General features: G+C 38.0%; 1 protein-coding gene across 1 annotated transcript in view; it reads left to right on the forward strand.

The window, feature by feature from the left end:
- Positions 1-1,323: 1,323 nt before the first annotated feature.
- ACMSD (aminocarboxymuconate semialdehyde decarboxylase) overlaps positions 1,324-18,922 on the forward strand; it is a gene marked incomplete at its 5' end in the record, with an annotated part of 34,459 nt that continues 16,860 nt past the window's right edge. The window contains 2 exons of the mRNA XM_036386582.2: positions 1,324-1,359; positions 16,641-16,685. Coding sequence (XP_036242475.2) covers positions 1,324-1,359; positions 16,641-16,685 — 81 coding nt within the window. The remainder of the gene's footprint in view (positions 1,360-16,640; positions 16,686-18,922) is intronic.

The raw sequence follows: 18,922 nt of genomic DNA on the forward strand, positions 1-18,922 counted from the left end.
CTCCTGAGAAGGAATTTTGCTTGGTTTCATTGATGTTAGCTTGTCCATGTTCCATATTGACCAACATCTTAAGTGCAGCACTTAAATTAAGAGCACTCTCGCAGGTTTGGAAAGAGCTGGTCAGCTGACCTGGTGATTATTTGTTATTGTGCTTAAAGGCATAAGAGCAAGATAATCCCATACACCATTTTGTTCACTGGGTTGCATTTCACACATACACTAAACACCAAACTGCCCTTTTTTGGCAGCAAAATTCTGTGTTTGTCAGTGGTATTGTATTGCAGGAAGTGCAAGTGTCAGCCAGGGTGGTTTATTAGTTTGGTCTATCAGACATTTCATGGCTGAGAGTCAAAAGAAAATTCTCACTTCTTACTGGATCAATATGCCTTTCATGGCCCTACAGCAGGAGCAGTGCTGCAGAGACACATCTCAAACAAAACTAAGAACCAATCCAGCTCTAAAGGTGGCCATCATTCCCATAAAGGTCATCACTATAGCTCATCTTCAGTGTCACTCCTCTAGGACCAGAGTCTGAAACTGAGTTATCCTGGTATTCCAAAAGACAGCACCTTCCATAAGTGTTTATGGTGCTTAAGTGCTCAGTAATTTTGCACTACAGCTCCCTATTCATGTCTGTCTGTGGATGAGGTGATAAGATACTCGAGGTCATTCAGACATGTCCTTCTCTAATGACTACGATTAAATATGTCTATTTACTGAGGAAAACCCCTAGATTCTGTATTTCACTTTTTTAACAAACCTTATCACTTCTTTTAATAGTCCCTCAGCCATCCTGTGTGACATTGGCTGCCATAGTCTTCTTTTCTCCTACAGTTTTCTTCTACAAACAAGTTAGGCTACACACTGTAGGATGTTTTTTAGCTCTTTGTTTTTTTGCTAGTTTATTGGGTGGCATGCAGGCAGAGGCAGACACAGATCTTGCTCTTGTTCTGTAGCTCACCTGTAGCCCCACAGCATTTTCAGTGGTCAATAGGATCTTTTAACCTGGTCTGGACACCTCTCAGTATTAGTATTATACACCTTGTTTTTTCATTTACACTAAAAATAATGTTGATGTTGGTACACAACAGTACATTAATTTTTAAACTACTGAGCTTGCTTAAATTATTATCCAATGTATGTCAGTGGTTTAGTGTTTTTCTCTTGCACTGGGTTAAATAGAGTTTAAATTGAAATTGTCTCTCTTCTTGGCATTTTTAGACTGAATATTAACTTTGGGTCAAAAGTAATCAGAATGTTATTTTGGCAAAAGAATATGATAATTCAGTACCTTTTCCTTCAGGCTGTGAAGAGTACCCATAATATGATTCCCAGAGAATACAGCATGCAGTGACCTTGGTAAGTAATTGATGAGACCTCACATAAGCGCCTACCCTTTCCCTATACAATGCTGTTGCAGGATCATATTTGCAAAAAATGCCACAGCCAGCATGAGCCACAAGCACTGATAGATTCCATTGTGGCAACAAAGGAGGAATAAAAGCACAGGCTGCAAAATATGTCATCTGGAAATGAGCAGAAAATCTTGGAAAAGATTCTTTACAGTGAGAATTTTCAAACTATTTTAAGAGCCGTTCTTAATTCAAGATAAAACTGCTGTGTAAATATGGGAAACCATAAAAACTAATCTCATGATTTTGTTCAGAGAAATATTTTGCAGTTAAGCAAGACTAAATGTGTCTATTCCAAACAATGTTGTTTCTTTATACCACTGCAGACCTCTCGTTTCCAGGTTTTGTGTAACTGAATAAAACTGGCTTATTTGACTGTGGTTTTATTTCATTGTTAATATTCACAAGTATTGAAGAGAAATGGAAGGGAAAATTAATTTTCAAGAGGTAACAACCTGTTACTTAAGTCATAATCTTCCTCTTTTATACTTTTTTCCTGCTTTCCACACCATGTAGAGAGATCTTATTCCCAATGAGACTCTATCCATAGCCTATTGGATGATGTGACTTTAAGCAGCTGATATTTGATTTTTGCATCAAAGAAAAGAAACAAAAAAGCTAGGAAATCCCTTGGAAGCAAAATAATATAATTTTGTAATAAAATTATTCAATTGTTTATAATTACTTGATGATAATTCCCATCCTAAAGCATTTTAACAACCAGACACTTCCAATGTATTTGCATAACTTCAAGTATTCTCACATTCATTCTGAAAATTTATACACAATTTTCCATTAAGTTCATATGATTAAACATGAGATAAGTGAACTACAGAAATCACAAAACATTCTTTTTATCATAAATAGATTGAGTCAGTTTTCCTCTTTCTAAGTCAATTCTTCCTGATGCACCAGTCCATTGAGCCCTTTTTCCAACATGCCAGACACAGGTTTTGTTAAAAAAGGCTGCATGAAAAGGTAGATACACATTTACTTCATATTCAGATTCCCCCCCATGCAAGTATGAAATATTTATAGTTTATAAATTTTATCCTGTGCACTTAAAAAATGAAAAAAATTAAGAGTGGTAATCCCTACTTTGAAGGTAAGGACCTAATGCCTGTGTCAGAAAAGACAGAAAAAGAAAAAGAAAAAATAGGTTTTATGGGGAATAGTTCCCAACTCACATCTTTTCTCATATTTTAAGCTCTAATTTGTGATTTAGTTTGGTATGGTATTCCTTGTGTCATCAGCAACACAATTTCTTTTTATTGCTGTATTTTCATCTTTATCAAAAGACCCTGAGTGAGTGTTTGAGGGAATTACCCTTCTACTCCTGTACAGCAATAATACCTAGATTGCTTCTTCTTTGCTCTTGAGTAAGTATCCACAGGTCACTTTTGCTGTAAGTTGTTTGATAAACTCTATGACATGATAAATTTCTGCATTTTATTGAAGAGTATTTTATCCTTTTCTGATGCCAAATGAATTGTTGCTGGGGATCTGCACGTTCCACCTGAGTATTTAGCAAGGGTAACTATAAAGAGTGTTTGGAAAAAGCCTGATAGCCACTGCCAAAATGAATATGTTGTAAAACATATTCTTCATTGCCAGCAAACCATTCACATTTCTCTGTGTGCCAGTTTTGGGGGCTTTTTGACACCTTCTCAGCAGATGTTTGACACTTTAAATCAAACTCTGCTAGGTCTTGATGGACATAAAATTTCTAATACCTAGAGGAATCTGTTACCCACTTAATGTTTTTTTTGCCTGTTTGATTTTGTTTCTGGTTGCTTTTTTTTCCTGGAGGACATAAAATTAGTTTCCTGAGTCCTGACATATAATTTGGGTTTGAATACTTCATTTTAATGAAGGGACATGCTGTAGGTAAAATAATTAAATTCTCTAGATACTAATTTTTTGGAAGAGGCAGAAATATTGTCGACAACCTACTGGGGAGCGATAATAGATTTTTGCATTCTTTATTTTCACAGTATATTGATTGTTTCTCATCCTCCTAAAGAGTGAAGCACATAATTCATGTTTACTTCTTGTAAGAAGAAATGGAGGTCATTTTTTAGTGGAATTCAATCCCAAAAGTTTGAACCCAAAAGCCAGGCCTTTCTCTGCATGCAGCAGTAGGAAAAGCAATGGATCTCTATTTGGTCTTGCATGGGGAAATACACTGTGAATATTGACATTTGCCTATCCATAATGAACACTGTCAGATCTGGATTTATGGAAGATGGATAAGGTAGTTGGTTAATAACCCCAATAAAACATTTATGTTATATTAGCAGTTGTGCATGGCTGTTAGCAATTGCCAATTTTACAAGGGAGAGGAGCATCTTTAGGAAAATGAAGAACTTTTCTCTATAGAATGAAGAGTTTTAAATCCACTCCACCGACAAATGCCTTCTTAAACAATCAGTAAAATTAAAATTTAAATGCAATTGAAGTTTGAAGCTCAAAATGTCAGTGAAATTTTGAACCTCTGCTGCAATAAAATTGTCCTGTAACCAAAAAGAAAGATGACGATGTCAGTCATATAATTTGATCAGACTATGATGAAAGTCAATTTCTGTCTCTTTCAGATTCTGTCTAAAGCTTTTGATGAGGCCTAAAAGTTATCAAGGGACAGGCAGTCACAGAGTAATGCAGGCAGCTCCCTCTCCATCATCAAGACCACTGATACTTTTGGTATTGGGGTGCAGGGATGCCTTAATAGCCACAGAAGTTTCACTTAATTTTCACATTCTTCTATTTTACTGACATAATTTATATATTTTGATTATATTTTGCCCTATCCACTGACTACCACTGACTATCACAGCTGATACTATACAAATCAATTGTAGTTATATATTTAGGCAAACAGAGGCAATATCTGTAAATAGAAATAAAAAGTGTCATTAAACCAAGTGGCTTAATTAATTTTCAAATAATATGCTCAGAAAGTGTAGCTAGGTGTACAGTCTTCCTGACTTCAGGATTTGTGTTTCCAGAAGTACCTGCTTTCTTCATTTTTTTCTTTAATTAAAAACCCAGACTTTGTCCTATCTTTGTACCAAAGTGTCTTCATTCACATGTCTGGGTTTTGTCACTTTTGTCAGGATACCAATGTATAATTTGTTAGCAGGAGATGCATCACAAAGTGACTTTTCAGGTTGAGTCAACCACAAGCCATATTTGGGTGAGATAGGATTTTTTTGTGTGTGTCACAAGAAAAAAGGTTTCTTCTTATAAAATTTGAAATTCAGCTAATGAAGGCAAGGTGATGTGTTTTTAATTAGTTGGACTTTCAACAAGTGGACCAATATTGTAACACAGACAGTGAAGCAGATAAAGGCCTCACTGTGGCAGTGGCAGCCTCAGAACACTCACACAGACCCACAGCACATCTCATGTGAAAAAGGAGCCCAGTTTATGCAGCTGAGCACACTTCTTGCATCAGACAAGACTTGTAAGAGATAATTAGTGTTTGAGTATAGTTGTTACTTAGTTATAAGATAGATCTGCCTTTTTTGTTCCTGTTTCTTAACTTACACTCCTCTAACTTTGCTCTGGATAGCTTTTTCTTGGCTTACTCATTTGAGCCTTACATTCAGGCTGAGAATTTGGGGAGACACATTCAACTTTTTAATAAGATAATTTTTTTCTCCATAATTCTGCTGTGCAAAATCTCTTTTACTGCTACAATAGAATTGCTTGTTCTTCTTCCCTTTTCAAAACTGAAGAGGGAGAATGAGAATGAATGGCCTGAGCCAGTCACAATCTGTGTCATGAGAGGTTCAGATGGGACGTTAGGAAGATGTTCTTCACTATGATGTTGGTGCATCACCAGAAGAGGTTACTGGAAGAGGTGGTGGAAATTTGTCCCTTGGAGAATTTCTAAGTTCAGCTACCACAAAAGCCACACAGCTGACCCGGGAGAGGGGTGCTTATGGTCCTACCCAGAGAAAATGGTTCTAAATTATCTCCAAAGGGTCCTCCAGGCCCAGAGTTCTTTGATTTAGCCAATATAATCAGGGCTTATGCTGCTGTTACAGGGTAAGGTTTTACCTTGTAACTAGTAAATAAGCTAATATCAAAGCAGGTTGACACAAAATGTGCAGAGGTTTAGAGACAGTGATAATTCAAGCCTAAGAGCAGGTTAATTTACCAATAAAGGATAAGTGCTATGACTTCCTGAAGGATAAAATCCTGATGAATTACTCCTCTTGGATCGTTGCTTTACTGTTGATTTTAGAAGGGCTCTCAATGGAGTACATTACTTATCTGATAGTCTGTCTAAGCCCCTTCTTCTACTCTCTCTTTTTATGATAAGTCTACTGCCTTTACCTTATATAACTTCGAGTTTTGGTCACTTTGTTTCCTTTTTTATTTATGGGTACAGAAAAGTGACCTCATGCTTACGAAGATCATTAATTGTGAAACTCTCCAGAATTACAGGTTGTTCTGGCTGATGTATCAGTAAACTTTAAATTGCCTCCTTTATCAGGCTGAAGTTTGTGTAATTGTGTTTACCAAAAATTCAATCTCTACATGAAATTTAATCAGGAAATAAAATCAAGAATCTACCGAGGTCTGTTTCATATTCCATAATCGTTTTAAATAGAAGTTTAAATAGAATTGTTTTGCTTATCTTTACTCTGAGGATAAAACGTCTTTGGAAGATATTTAAATTTTCATGGAGTCATGGAACAATTTGATTTGGAAGGGACCCTAATGATCATCTGTGAAGATTTGTTTTTGTGGAGGCTCTTTTGCTTTAAACTTATTTCCATATTAAAACTGTCCAGTGGTTGCAACACTAATTAGATTGATACTGCATGGGATATCCAGACTTGTTGCATCTAAACCTGTTGATTTTCCCACTAGATGGCATTATGCATTAAGTGCAAGTTAATAATAGGTTGACTATAATTGCAGATGCTAAAGATTTAAAAAATAAGAAGTTATCTATTGTGTTTGCTCTTAATCTATGCTTAGAACTGTGGCTTAAAAATCACTTGACCTACTTCTACCCAACAGCAACCCAATCCATCCTTAATGCATCAAATATGGATTTACTCAAAGCAATAAAGGAAGTCAGCCATGGCAACAATATCTGATCATGTGTGCAATGTGCTTTTTAGAATAAAACTTGTCCAACCATTTCTGCATTTAACATTTAAAGAGTGACTTCAGTGCTGCAGATTGCTTCCTTTCTGGCTGCATGGCTCCAGCTGAAGTGATGGGAGGTGTCCTAAGCAAAGCTGCAGTGCTGAAAATTGTTTTTAAATAAAGAGCCCCACATGAGGTTTTTTTTTAATTTAGTAGCTAATTCAGGATAGGTAATCAGAATAATTTATCACTTCAAGTTTAAATATAGAGATGCTGCTGTTTCCTCCACCCAGATGAACTCTTAGCAATCCCCTTACAAAATTATGTGGTGCTCAAGAGTGAGGCTCCCAGAACCTCTGGTCCTGACCAGTGAAGGTCCATCTGAGGTGGAGCAGAAGTCCAACTCCTTCAACAGAACTGATCAGATATGTGTTATCCACATATCTGTATTCCCTGTATTCTGTATTCTGAGCTGGGTTTTTTCTTTATTCTTTATGTAGAATGTAAGAGGCTCCAGGCTGGAAAGGGGCAATCCAATATTGCAACATTTTACTGCAAGAGAGGTGTAGAGTATGAGCTGGATGAACCAGTTCAGTTAGCCAGGGCCAATAATGGAAAAGTATCCAAGGACAAGAAATCAAGTAAATATTAGCTTAGTATTAAAAAGGTCTTTTAAATCCTCATGCAGTTGGAACACATAATAGAAAAGTACAACTTGTGCTTGTTTCTAAATTGGCTTTTGTGAAGAGGACAGATTGATGCCCCCTGCACAAACTTACCAAAAGATTGCCACGAACTCAGGCTGTTAAACTGTTTGTGTTTTCTTTTTAAAACTTTATTTTACTCATCCTATCCCCCGAGGTTTGATAAACTATGAGTTTAACTGTCCTGTGCAGTGCATGGCTGTAGATAATGCAATGTGTGATTCCTTGACACAGAAGTGCTTATGGTTTGTATTTGCCTGTGATGGGTGATGGGATTCAACCCTTTTGTAATACTGCTATCAAAAATACCTCATGAGATCTGCCTTCAACCAAATTGTTGAAGTACCTACAAACTGCAAATATGAACAAGGGTATAGATCCACTGAATTAGAGCAACTGGTTTCCTCTTGTCTCTTGAGATGAAGAGATTGAATGTAGCTTTTAGTTGGTTAGTAATATTATAAATTAATAGGCATTAATCATTGTTAATTGTATTATTGATTAATTTTAATAAACACCCATAGTTCATTACTAGGATCCAAAACTTGAGAGTTTCACAGATGGTATGAAATTGTATTGCTAGTTACCAGATTTTCATATGGAAAGGTTAGCGACAGAAATTTCCTTTATTATTTAGTCAATGGTGAACACTCAGTGAAAAGCACCATCCCAATGCTGGTAATTGAAGCTTGCATCCTAATGGTTGTGCCCCAAGGGATTTCAGTACACCCAGTTGTTCAATAACATACAGCAGAGACAAGCAAACATGTTAGAAAAATGGATATTTGGAGGCATGTATTTCCTTTCTGTTCCTAAAAAAGCTGAATTACTTGAGACAAAGGGAATTTAAAAACCCATTCCCCAGCCAGTGCATGATATGAATGTGTAAAGCGTTGGCTGTAAATCAGCACCGTGCTCAGCAGCAGCTCTCCCCAGCCTGCTCTGACATTGCAGAGGGACGAGGGAGGGCCAGCCTGGGTCACATCCCACAGGCAGAGCCCAGGGCCATCAAGAGGAGATCTCTGCTCTCTGGGAGCTCTGCAGCCACTGCTTGCTGCTCCACCAACTGCAGCCTGCAGCACTCACAGGGAGCTGCACCAACAGCATTTTAAAAGTCCTGATTTATAATGCACATCTTGCTTTTGAGGCACCAAGCTGGCACGGGCTGTCACACCTAGTCCAAAAGCAGCACTCTGGTGTTTAATTACTGAACTCATTTACCTGTGATTCCTCATTTAAATGAGTCTGTCTTTCCAGGTCTGTCTTTCAAAATTGCTTTTTGAATCTCCACTTGATTGATCTCTGCAGTAACAACTGGGTTTCCTGGTGACTTAAGGGGTCTTTCTGTTGGGTCCGAAATTATTAATTACCATAGAGTTCTTCTAAAACACTTGAATTTTTCTTCAATTTTTAAAAAGTTTAAATGAAACATTTGATGGAGATGAGTGGCAATATCCTGAAGGAGAAAATAGATCTTATTTAGGAGCAGCTTTTTTTCTGATCTTCACACACAGAAATTAACACAGATGTTTTGGTGTATCTGCAATACAGTCTTGGCTGTAGTTGTGAGCACGAAGGTGCCAATTTCTTAATCTTTTTTTAGCAAATAAAGAAAAAACAAAATCAAGCAAATTAGTAAAGCACATTTAAACACAGCCAGGAAGTCGTGGATCTATTTCAGTAATTGTGAAGAAGGTGGCTCATCCTCAAAGGGTGTTATTAAATTCCTAATGTCAGAATAAAAAGCCAAAAGGCAGTACCTGCCTGTTTGTAGCTGGACTCAGCTAGTGAAATAGGCTCCAGAAATGTTCTGGGGAGGAATTCCTCGGCCAAACTCCCCCCTCCAGATGAATGAATAAATGTAGCTGCAGCACGAAACCCCAAACATTTACATGGAAAACATCTGCAGAGCTGGAGAGGTCCGTGCTTGTGCACTCACTCCCTCTCTGAAGCAGTGAAAGCTCTGAGAACTCTCTCCTTGTCCCCAGAATTCAGATGTGCCCAAGGAGTCCCACAAAGAGGCCTCTGCAAAGAGGGAAAAGTGAGGATTTGACTATCTAGCAAACAGAAAAAAAAGTTGTTGAGACAACATACAGCAGGAGTTACTATTTATTTGTTTTAGGCACCAGCCTTCTAAATAATTGAAACTATTTCAGATGTTACCACGGGGTATTAACTTGAAAATTATGACTTTTTGATATCTGTAAGCTTCATTCCATCTGTTCTTTCTGGCCCATGTTTATGCTGCTGGTATCTGTCTGGTTGCTGTCACTGCCCAGGAGTGAACCTTGGCCTGGTTCATTCATTCTTAAATAGAGTATTTTTTATTTGCTTGAGTCTAATAATGGGGAAAAAATAAAGTTCTATTTTTTTCATACTGACATTTTAGAAAATATCTATTTAATTTACATTTTTTGTAGAATATGTCTATGCAGGATAAATGCACGGTAAGTGTAAATTGCAGGACTGCAACTGTAGTGTATAAAGAAAATAATTATGTTATTTGAAGGTTAGCCATATAATTTTGTTTTATTCTTTTAGAATGGCAGTTAAATTTTAACTATGTAATATTTTCTAGAAATAAGGATTTTTTAATGGCTTCACTTAGGTACAGAGAACACAGTAATGGTCACGAATTTGGCAGAAGACAGTGTTTGCTTTCATCATTGTGTGATTCATCAGAGCTCTTGCAGGATGGTGGTCACAGAGCAGTGCAGGGCTGCCAGAGGCATCAGCAACCTTGGACACCTTTACATTGCAAATTTTAGTGACACAAAAAGGCTGTGGCAGCTCTCCCCACCTGGAGAGCATCACCCTGAGCTTGCGCAACCGTGAAACTTCACCACGCAGAGTCAATAGCTGAGACCTTGGAAGCATCAGAGGGGCACCAGTACAGTGCAACACCTGAGCTAAAAAGCCCAAAATTTCTGCAAGGCTAAATGGGCTCAAGATACAGAGCAGCAGCAGCTCTGATGTCCGTGTAAACAGAGGCTCTTACAGCTCTTTGTGTCTGCAAAGGCCTTTAAATAACAAAGTGAAAAATCTACTGCTCTTCAGCATTTAATGATGAGTACACCTGCACTGCTGCCACCTTGAGCTGGTTTAGCTGACTGTAGATTGGAGGTGTGTGTGCCTTTTCAGTTGCCCCTGTGAATGTGTATAAAGAAACCCTGGCACTGCAGTCCAGCCGGCTCTGCGAGCCACCAGGAGCTTAGGCAGCCACACTGAGCGTTTGGTTTATTGCACTGGAGAACAGGAAATCATAACACCACTCATTCTCCAGGATACATCTTGGTTCAGGACTTTACTGGTATAGCTGTAGCTGGATATGTCCTCCTGGTGTAGCTCTGCTAGGTGAAAGGATGTTTTCCTGAGAAAAATAATACTTGAGAGCTCCACATGGAAAGTACTGCATGGGAACTGCATAATGTAATTCCTCATTAGGAGGGAAACCATAATCATTGTTGCTCTTCCCTGCAGAACTCAGACGACACCTCTCCCACTGAAGTCTGTGTGCTTTAGAGTCCCAGAAGAGGTTTAAGTTCTGTGATCAGGCTAATTTAATAGGAGAGGTTTAATTATTTGATACCACAGGAAAAAAAATAGAATTACTGACTTTTGCATCCTTTCCAAATCTGACATTTCCAAGCAGGTCTGTAATGGCAGTCTCAGAGGACCCGTGCAGTCCCCAGCACAGCCAAAGGATAACCTGTTGCTAAGCAACCAATATAAGTGTGCTGCTCAACATTTATTTCATTTGGAAAGAACGGATTCTTTAAGTACTTCATCTTAGCTACCAAGCACAAAGAGTTTTCTACTTGTTTTTCTGTAGCTGTGCAAATGTGTAAAACAGCTGATTTGCACAATCAAATGTGCACTCCCAAAACAGGTGCCAGAGAGGAATAGGCAAAATGGAAGGTATAAAAAACTGGCCTGAGTACTTTAGCCCTTTCTGAGATCAGCATCCTGAATTTGCCTCTTTGTGTCTTTGTTCAGCCTAATTGAAAATGGGCTGCCTTGGAGCATGGATGTGGCAGAGCTCTCTGCAGGGCTTACCAGTGTTTGTTGATGCAGACTCTTTTGAAGACGTCAGGGTTTTCCCACTGACACAAAGAAACCCTTTTCACCCCGACAAGCAAAGCCAGAACATAACACTGAATTTCGATCCTGAAGACTCCAAATCTCAGATTCTGCACTTGTTTCATAAAAGCAGCTAAATAGCTTCAGAAAAGAGCACTTACTGCCCTCCAATTAACACCACTTTCACTTCAGTGCTTGTCCCTACAGTGAAATGAAACCCTATAGATCTGCTAGGCTTTTGTGTGTGTGTGTCTGAAATCAGCCTTGGCTGAACAGCCTGTAGCTAGATTGTCCTTGGAGGAGTTGTTAGTCATGTTTTCCAGTTTAGAGTACATTGGGTGCCTGAGTATCTGAAGAGCTTTTTGTTCCCAACCAATGAAGGTCTCTCTGCTGCTGGCCCAATGGATCTTGCTGGATACAGACAGATGTCTCACTGCCCTCTGATCAAGCGACATGGACACACATTTTGCCTTCAGCTGGTGTGGTTTCTAAATGATGTGTTTTGACAAATGAAATGCAGCGTGGGAGTACTACAGTGTTTGCAAGCTAAGCTGTGTCTTGGGAGCAGTAACTAACAACTACAGCTTTTTTTAGGAAATTAAGCTCAGTGTTGAAGAAATGCAGCGGAGCTCTGCATGGAATCCTGCAGCTTTGGTGACTGAAGACTCTTGGTGTCTTAGACTATTCAGGTGCACAAATCTTTCTGTGCCCCTCTCCCTCCCTTCACTCTGCTTTCTATGCCTAAGAAGGGAATTGTCTTGCAGACATCTCTTCACTGGAGGTCTCACTTTAAGTGTTTGCCTCCCATCATGATGCAGAGCTCCCAGAGCTGAATCAATACTTCTTTCTTCTGTCAGCTGTAGTCCATGCAGGAGCACGGCTGTCAACGGGCTGACACTGCAGTGCCACATCACACAGCCCGGCTGTCACACCTGGGGCAGGAGAGCCCATTTGCTGCTTAACCTGGCAGCCTGGTCATGAACAGATTGAGTTGGGTTTTCAGACAGAAATAATTGCCATTTTCAATCACAGGGTTTTGATCTGTTAAAGCAAATTGTTGGCTCTGTCTTCCTTCATTTAGGGAATACTTTCCCAAAACTGCTGCCTCCTATTTCTTTGGAACATTCAGTGACCTCGTGCTGCAGAGAAGTACAAGATCAACCAACCAACCAACAAACCAACCAACCCTATCACAGGAAGTTGACATGAAAAATAACTCCCATGAAAGTTATCTGACCAAATCCAAAGCAGACTTGTTTAATGAGTGAGCAAGTAGGGAAATGCAAGAGTCTGGGGTTTTTTCAAGCCCAAATAAAATACAGAGGTCAGGAAAAGGATAAAACAAAATGGGCCAAGATGCTTATTTTTCAAGATGCTTGATTTCAAGTTGCAAGATTCACAACAGCATTTGGGTTTGGGGAAAAAAAATCAGCATTTTTCACTAAAAAAACTAATCAGGGAATGGTTAGCAAACACTCACAAGAGGACGTTGTGTGAGTAACATATACTGAAATAAAACTACAGGGGGAATAAATTACAGACAAAAATACAGCACAAATAAAGAGCAAGGGTATCTTAAGCAAAGTGTAATTCTAAATTGAGTAAAGGGCAAAAGATGAGATGTAGTTTCACAGGAAATCTGAAATAGCTCCAGTTAAGCCTAACTTAGGATGCAGGAGCTGGTATATTTGAAATACATCTATGTATTCCTGTATAATGGAGGCATCTTGAGAGGCTGTAAGCACCATTATGCAGTAGCTTGTGTAAATATCCTGAGTGAACCAATGATGAGGAGGGGGAATGTAAAATGCAGAGCATAGATTTGGCTAAAATTCAATATTTTGGAGGGGGTTAATATAACTTTAAAGAAAATGCAAGAAAAACAGAGAATAGATGAGGATGTGTGATTCTTCCAAGGGCATATTATATGCCCTCTACAAATAATTTCACAACCTAAAAGGGAGAAAGGAGGAAATTCAAGTCAGCTTGCTTAATACACTTATACTAACTCAATTTTATTGACTTTTTTTGACATTTTAGATGCTGTATAAAATAAATCACTTCAGTGCCGATACAAACAAATATTTTCCCTTTGCCCTCGATCAACTGCTCAAGTATTTTCCCTTTGCCCTGGGGACTTTCTGCTCAAACTCTTTGTTCTTTTGAAGAGCCACTCCTCTGGAATTAGGCTCCCTGGTTGGCCGCTGTATCCCATTCTCCTGATAGGACAGCAGGTGGATCTGGCCAGCAGCCAAAGGGAATAACCTGTGACCCAGGGACAGCAGGGATAGCAGCACTGACACACAAAACATTAGCACTGAAGGAGTATTTCTCCTCTGGCACTTCAAAAATGAAAATTGATATTCATAGCCACATTCTACCTAAGGAATGGCCTGACCTGAAAAAGGTAACAAGAGTTTAGATATTCAGTGCCTTAGGTTATCAGCAACCATTGCTACCAATGTGATTTTTGAAAGAAAAATGAATGAAGGGTTCTGGGGTAAATATCTCTAGGTTTTTGTCTAATTTGGGATATTTTTCCAACTATAAAATATTTGTATTTCACTACTTTGAAAAGCCAGAGTCCAGTCAGAAGGGCATGTAAAACTGGGCTCTGTTCCCCATTTTTTATTTATTCTGAAGCAATTCCTAAAGTTTTCCTTGAGTTTTTTGAGACACAAGATTTTTGGATAATAAGGTATAAATTCCACTTTCTTGATAAAAATAGAGCTGTTCTGTTCCATTCCTACATGGTATTCGCTTTTGTTTTAAATAAAATAAATAATCAAATATTAAACAAAATTAATGTTAACTAAGACAAATTTATTCACATCATTATACCCACAGGCATGAAATCATTAACTTCAATGGGAGTGGGGTCATTATAAGTACAGCTAATTGATGATGATAATTTTACTAATATCTGTTCTTTTTTCAGTTACTGGAAAGAAGCAGCCTGTTGTATTTAAAATAGAGAATCTCAGTTGTCAGAACACTGAAGCTATTAATGAATTTATGTTAGCTTATTGTTGTTGCTATTGTTGTTATTATTCAGTGTCATAAATTTATTCTTGTCCACAATGTTTTTCATGATCCTGTGAAATGCATTTTAGAATGAAAAATGTCATTTAGGTTTAAATGTAATCAATCTGAAAGGATTTCATATCTATTAGCTCTGCATTTCTGTGATTTTAGGCAGTCCAGTTTCAGTCAATATTAGAGAGAGAGCAGCTGGGAAATGTAAACAGCACATTAGAAAAAAAAAAAAAGTCATGAGAAAACCTGGCATTGAAAACATACATAGGATTATTTCTTCATTAGTTGTGAAAAATAACATCATTATGCACAAAACCTCCTGGAAAGGAATGTTTGTTTCCTTGTTTGGCTAGGAAGGTTTTTAGAAATATCTTTTTGAACACCCTATTTGTAATAATAACAGCTCCTGATGAAAAACACATACACTGGATAATGTAGGTGAGGATACAGATACTTTCAGAATAATTATGTCTGTTTTAAATGGATAGGAGTGTAAATATCCATACTAGAAAGACAGGTTGCTTTTGCATGTTTCAGATTTTGTTGTCTTTGTGCAATTACTTCATTTAAAACACGATGTTATATGGGTTTTTTTAAAACATGGTGTTATATGGGTTTTAAAAAAATTAAATATTTTTGTCTGTAAGTACTTTAAAAGGGCAATAAGTTCACTGACTCAAAATGACCCCAAGATTTCCTTGATGTTCACTGATGTACATCAAGACTAAATTCACTAATGTTAGACACTGTGGGCCAGCATTGCATTTCTTTAAACAGAGATAAAGAGGCAAATACCAAATTTTTAAAATTTAATTTCCACCTGCTAGGTTTCTTTCCCTCTGTTCTGAGCAATTTAATAGTTTATTAATGGGCTCAGAGTAGAAAACAACTCTAAGAATTCCCTGGAGTCCTGTGGAAATTCAAGCCATTAACACAGATCATGCAAGGAAAACCAATGAGGCATCTTACCATGCACACATTTATTTAGTGCTAAACTTCTTGTTTCCAGCTTTGTAAATACTTTGTAAATACTGGACCTTCAAACTAGAAAATTCTATTGTCAAGGTACTGATTTAACAGCCTAGGAAAATATCACAAGTATAGAAAATCACAGAAAAAGCAGATATGGACTGTCAATACCTACAACTAATACCTGAAGGGAAGAAAGAATAAAATCAGTTGAAAATGAGTTTCTCTACTGCCTATGGGCTCCTTCAGTACCCATTTCAGGTGCTTGTTTTCTGCTCAGCTTGCAATTGCAATTAGCATGGATCTAGTTTATAATTCTCATTAGTTGTCGCTCATTAAATTTCCCAAAATTTCAGTATTTTTACATGTGTATAAACCTCTAGATGTATAAATTTAAATAAAATTTACATAGTTGCATAGTTAAACAGAGCACACAGCCTCAGTGACTGCATCTCTGGCTGAGGTCAGGAGGTTTGGCTCTTCACACCCACATTAGGAGAGCTCACAGTGGCACTGAGTGATGATTTGGTATCACAGGAAATTCAGGACTGTGTCCAAATCGTTTACACTTCAGCAAAACAAATGCCTGCTCTTGCTTAGTTTCATTTTAAATGTTTCTTTTTTTTTGGAGAAATGGGAATTATGAGCATTGTTTTCACTCAGAGATTTCAAGAGTTCATTCCTTTCTAATTGATAATTTATGAAAGTAAAAGGAAATCAGCATCTTATGTAGGTTTTGCGTTTTTTGCATGAACAATTCTGAATCTCTCTGGAAGAATCAATGAGCATCTAAGCTTCTCCTTTTTAGCTTCTCTTCCCTGTTTAAATATTAATAGACAAGAGGCTGACCTTCACTCCTGCTGCTGAGTCATGGAAGCTGCAAAGTGGAATCAATGCATCTTTGTGCTAATGATTAACTGATCACAGATTGGAAAGTTGACGGCTCAATTTTCACACTGCCAGATGCTTAATTTAATATTTTCAGTGTCAAAATTATTTCAGTTAGAACCTCAATGTAGTAAGCAATTTTCAGCATTTCTAAAGCAGCTGTTTAAAAATGTTGTTGAACTGGAAACTAAAATTCCAGCTCTACAAACACCATTAGTCCAGTCCAGCAACACTTGAGCACTTCTGCTGACGTCAGTGAGGCTACTCTGGCTCAAAGCTCAGCACGTGTAAGGGTTTCTCCTGAATGAGGTATTTTTGTAAGAACTGCTATTATTATTATTATTATTATTATTATTATTATTATTATTATTATTATTATTATTATTATTATTATTATTACTGCAGAGAGCTAACTAGCCCTGTCTTTTTCTTCTTTCCTCCACAGAGATATGGATATGGTGGATGGGTACAGCTGGATCATCACTGCAAGGTTTGGCCTCTGGTTCTCAGAGCTGATCTTGGGTCATCATCAGGAATAGAAACTCACAGGAGATATATTAGAGAAGCAAAATGGCAATAAGACTGGCTCTGGTTTTGATACAGATTTCTCTAGGAGTCTATTTCCTATGAAGTAGTATCAGGCCAAGTCCTAAAAGACCTCAGCAGAACCTTTTGCCTGGAAGATGAAACTCACACCCTCTTGTATGAACCAGCATCCATTCTTCTTTATCATCTCACTTTAACATTTGGAATGGATAGCTCTGGGAAAGTCTTTCCAACAAGAAAGGTCAGGCTAAAGCAGATTACATACAGATTTGGGTTGAGTTAGATGCAGTCATCTGTGTGACAAGCAAACCCAAAAGGAAATGATATTTTAATAAACAAGAGCAAGCCACCTGTGAAACCAAAGCATGGATGGCACAGATGTTGGAATATGGCAGCTGCAGGAAGGATACAGGGACTGGACACATTTCTGGTGATTTTGTTACAGGTCTAAAATTCTGTGCTAAAAATAATTTGCAGAGGAACTTTTTGACAAGTCAATAATGGCCTTACACACTCCTCCAAGAATTCCATCCGGCCTACTTCTGTCTGGAAATTTCTGCATGACAAAATGTGCATGGCAAAATAAAATCCTGTTCAGACAGGTGGAGCTGGGGATGGTAACTCCTAAGATTTAAAAAAAAAACAAAGGCCTCCCATATCATTCTCTGAAGAAGCACCAGGGTCAAACTGGAAGAAAATAATTACATGCATATTTTAAAAGTGCATTTTGGGATGTTACTGAGTGGTTAATGAGAAGATAATTTTAAATGTAGTTTGCTGAACCAAATCAGCCTGCAGGACTTAATTTTTAAATGTCTCCCTCTTAATTTCCACATACATTAATCGAAACAAATATTAGGTAGTTTTTAGGATGGGATAGAGTAGAGAAGCATAGAATAGAATGGAACAGTAAAGTCCATGTGATCTATTCATGATGAAGTGCTTGGTTCTACTGTACCTTTTTCTCACACCCCAAGTATTTTTTTGTTTATTGGACAACCTGTATCAATGCTCTAAACTTTTCTTAATGTATTTGAGTGTATGGCTACAATAAACCTCTCCATCAGGTTGGAAAACCAGTTTTACAAGAACCTGAAGTATTTCACCAGGGGATCAGGACCCTGTAGTTGTAATATTTCACGTAATTTTCACAACCCATGATACAGCTAACAAGTAACTTGACAGGTTGCCAAGGCAGCACACTTAGATTTGTTGAGGATGGCTTTAAAATATTCATTAGGACAGTACATTTGTGAATGATGTATGAAGGTAGTAACAAATTCAAGGTTAAGAACAGTTTGAGCTCTCAGAAGAGGGGGACAGAACCCCCCCTGGCTGGGCACACTGGTAATAAATATTCTGATTTAACAGTTTCTTTTCTTTAGAAAAATTAACAGGATCCTAAATAAGACCAATTTTGTGAGGAAAAATAAAGTGCCCTTTGGAGAGAGAGAGAGAGAAATCCCTTTCTTGAAGGGCCCAAAGACTGCCTTGCCTTCAGCTCCTGTTTACTGGGAAGGTGAAGGAGTGGCTGCTGGGTTTTCTTGTGTGGCTTTCAGTTTTCACCTGCAGATGGAGTGGGTTCTCTGCCCAGTGCCTCTGCTGCACAGCTGCACTGCCCCAGCCCTCATGCACAGCACCAGGGATCCTCTGACTTTCCATTTACCCCTGCAGCAGATTAAAACAACCAAGAAATACTCGGGGCTAGCAGGTGTTGGTGAATTTTGTCTCATCCATTTGTGCCAGCAGAAATCCTGATGTGTCTGTAGCAGCTGGTGGGCACCCCTAATTGTAACAATTTCCTTAATGTGGTGACACTGCCTCTCTTTAAACAATTCACAAATCAACCAAATAGGACATTTCAAAAGTTTCCAGGCTGACAAAGGAACAAATTCCATGACTCTGATAATATTTTGAACTTCCTAAGTCTGGAAATTGGTGGCATATGAGAAAGTTCTACACTGATTCAGGTCATGGGTTTATACTGTGTATAAGTTTTGTTTGGGACTTTTCTTTCCCAAATTCTTCAATTTATTTTTTTCTTACCAAGGAGAAATCATAATCTGAAGACAACACAATAGGTCTCCTTTTGTCTGAGTATCACTGGTGATAAGAAATCACTGGACTGAAATTAACTGTGTTACACAATTATTTCTGTGGTTACTGGAATCGTTGTGATGC

The sequence above is a fragment of the Molothrus ater genome, chromosome 7, assembly GCF_012460135.2.
Source record: "Molothrus ater isolate BHLD 08-10-18 breed brown headed cowbird chromosome 7, BPBGC_Mater_1.1, whole genome shotgun sequence".
NCBI classification, from domain to species: Eukaryota; Metazoa; Chordata; class Aves; order Passeriformes; family Icteridae; genus Molothrus; species Molothrus ater.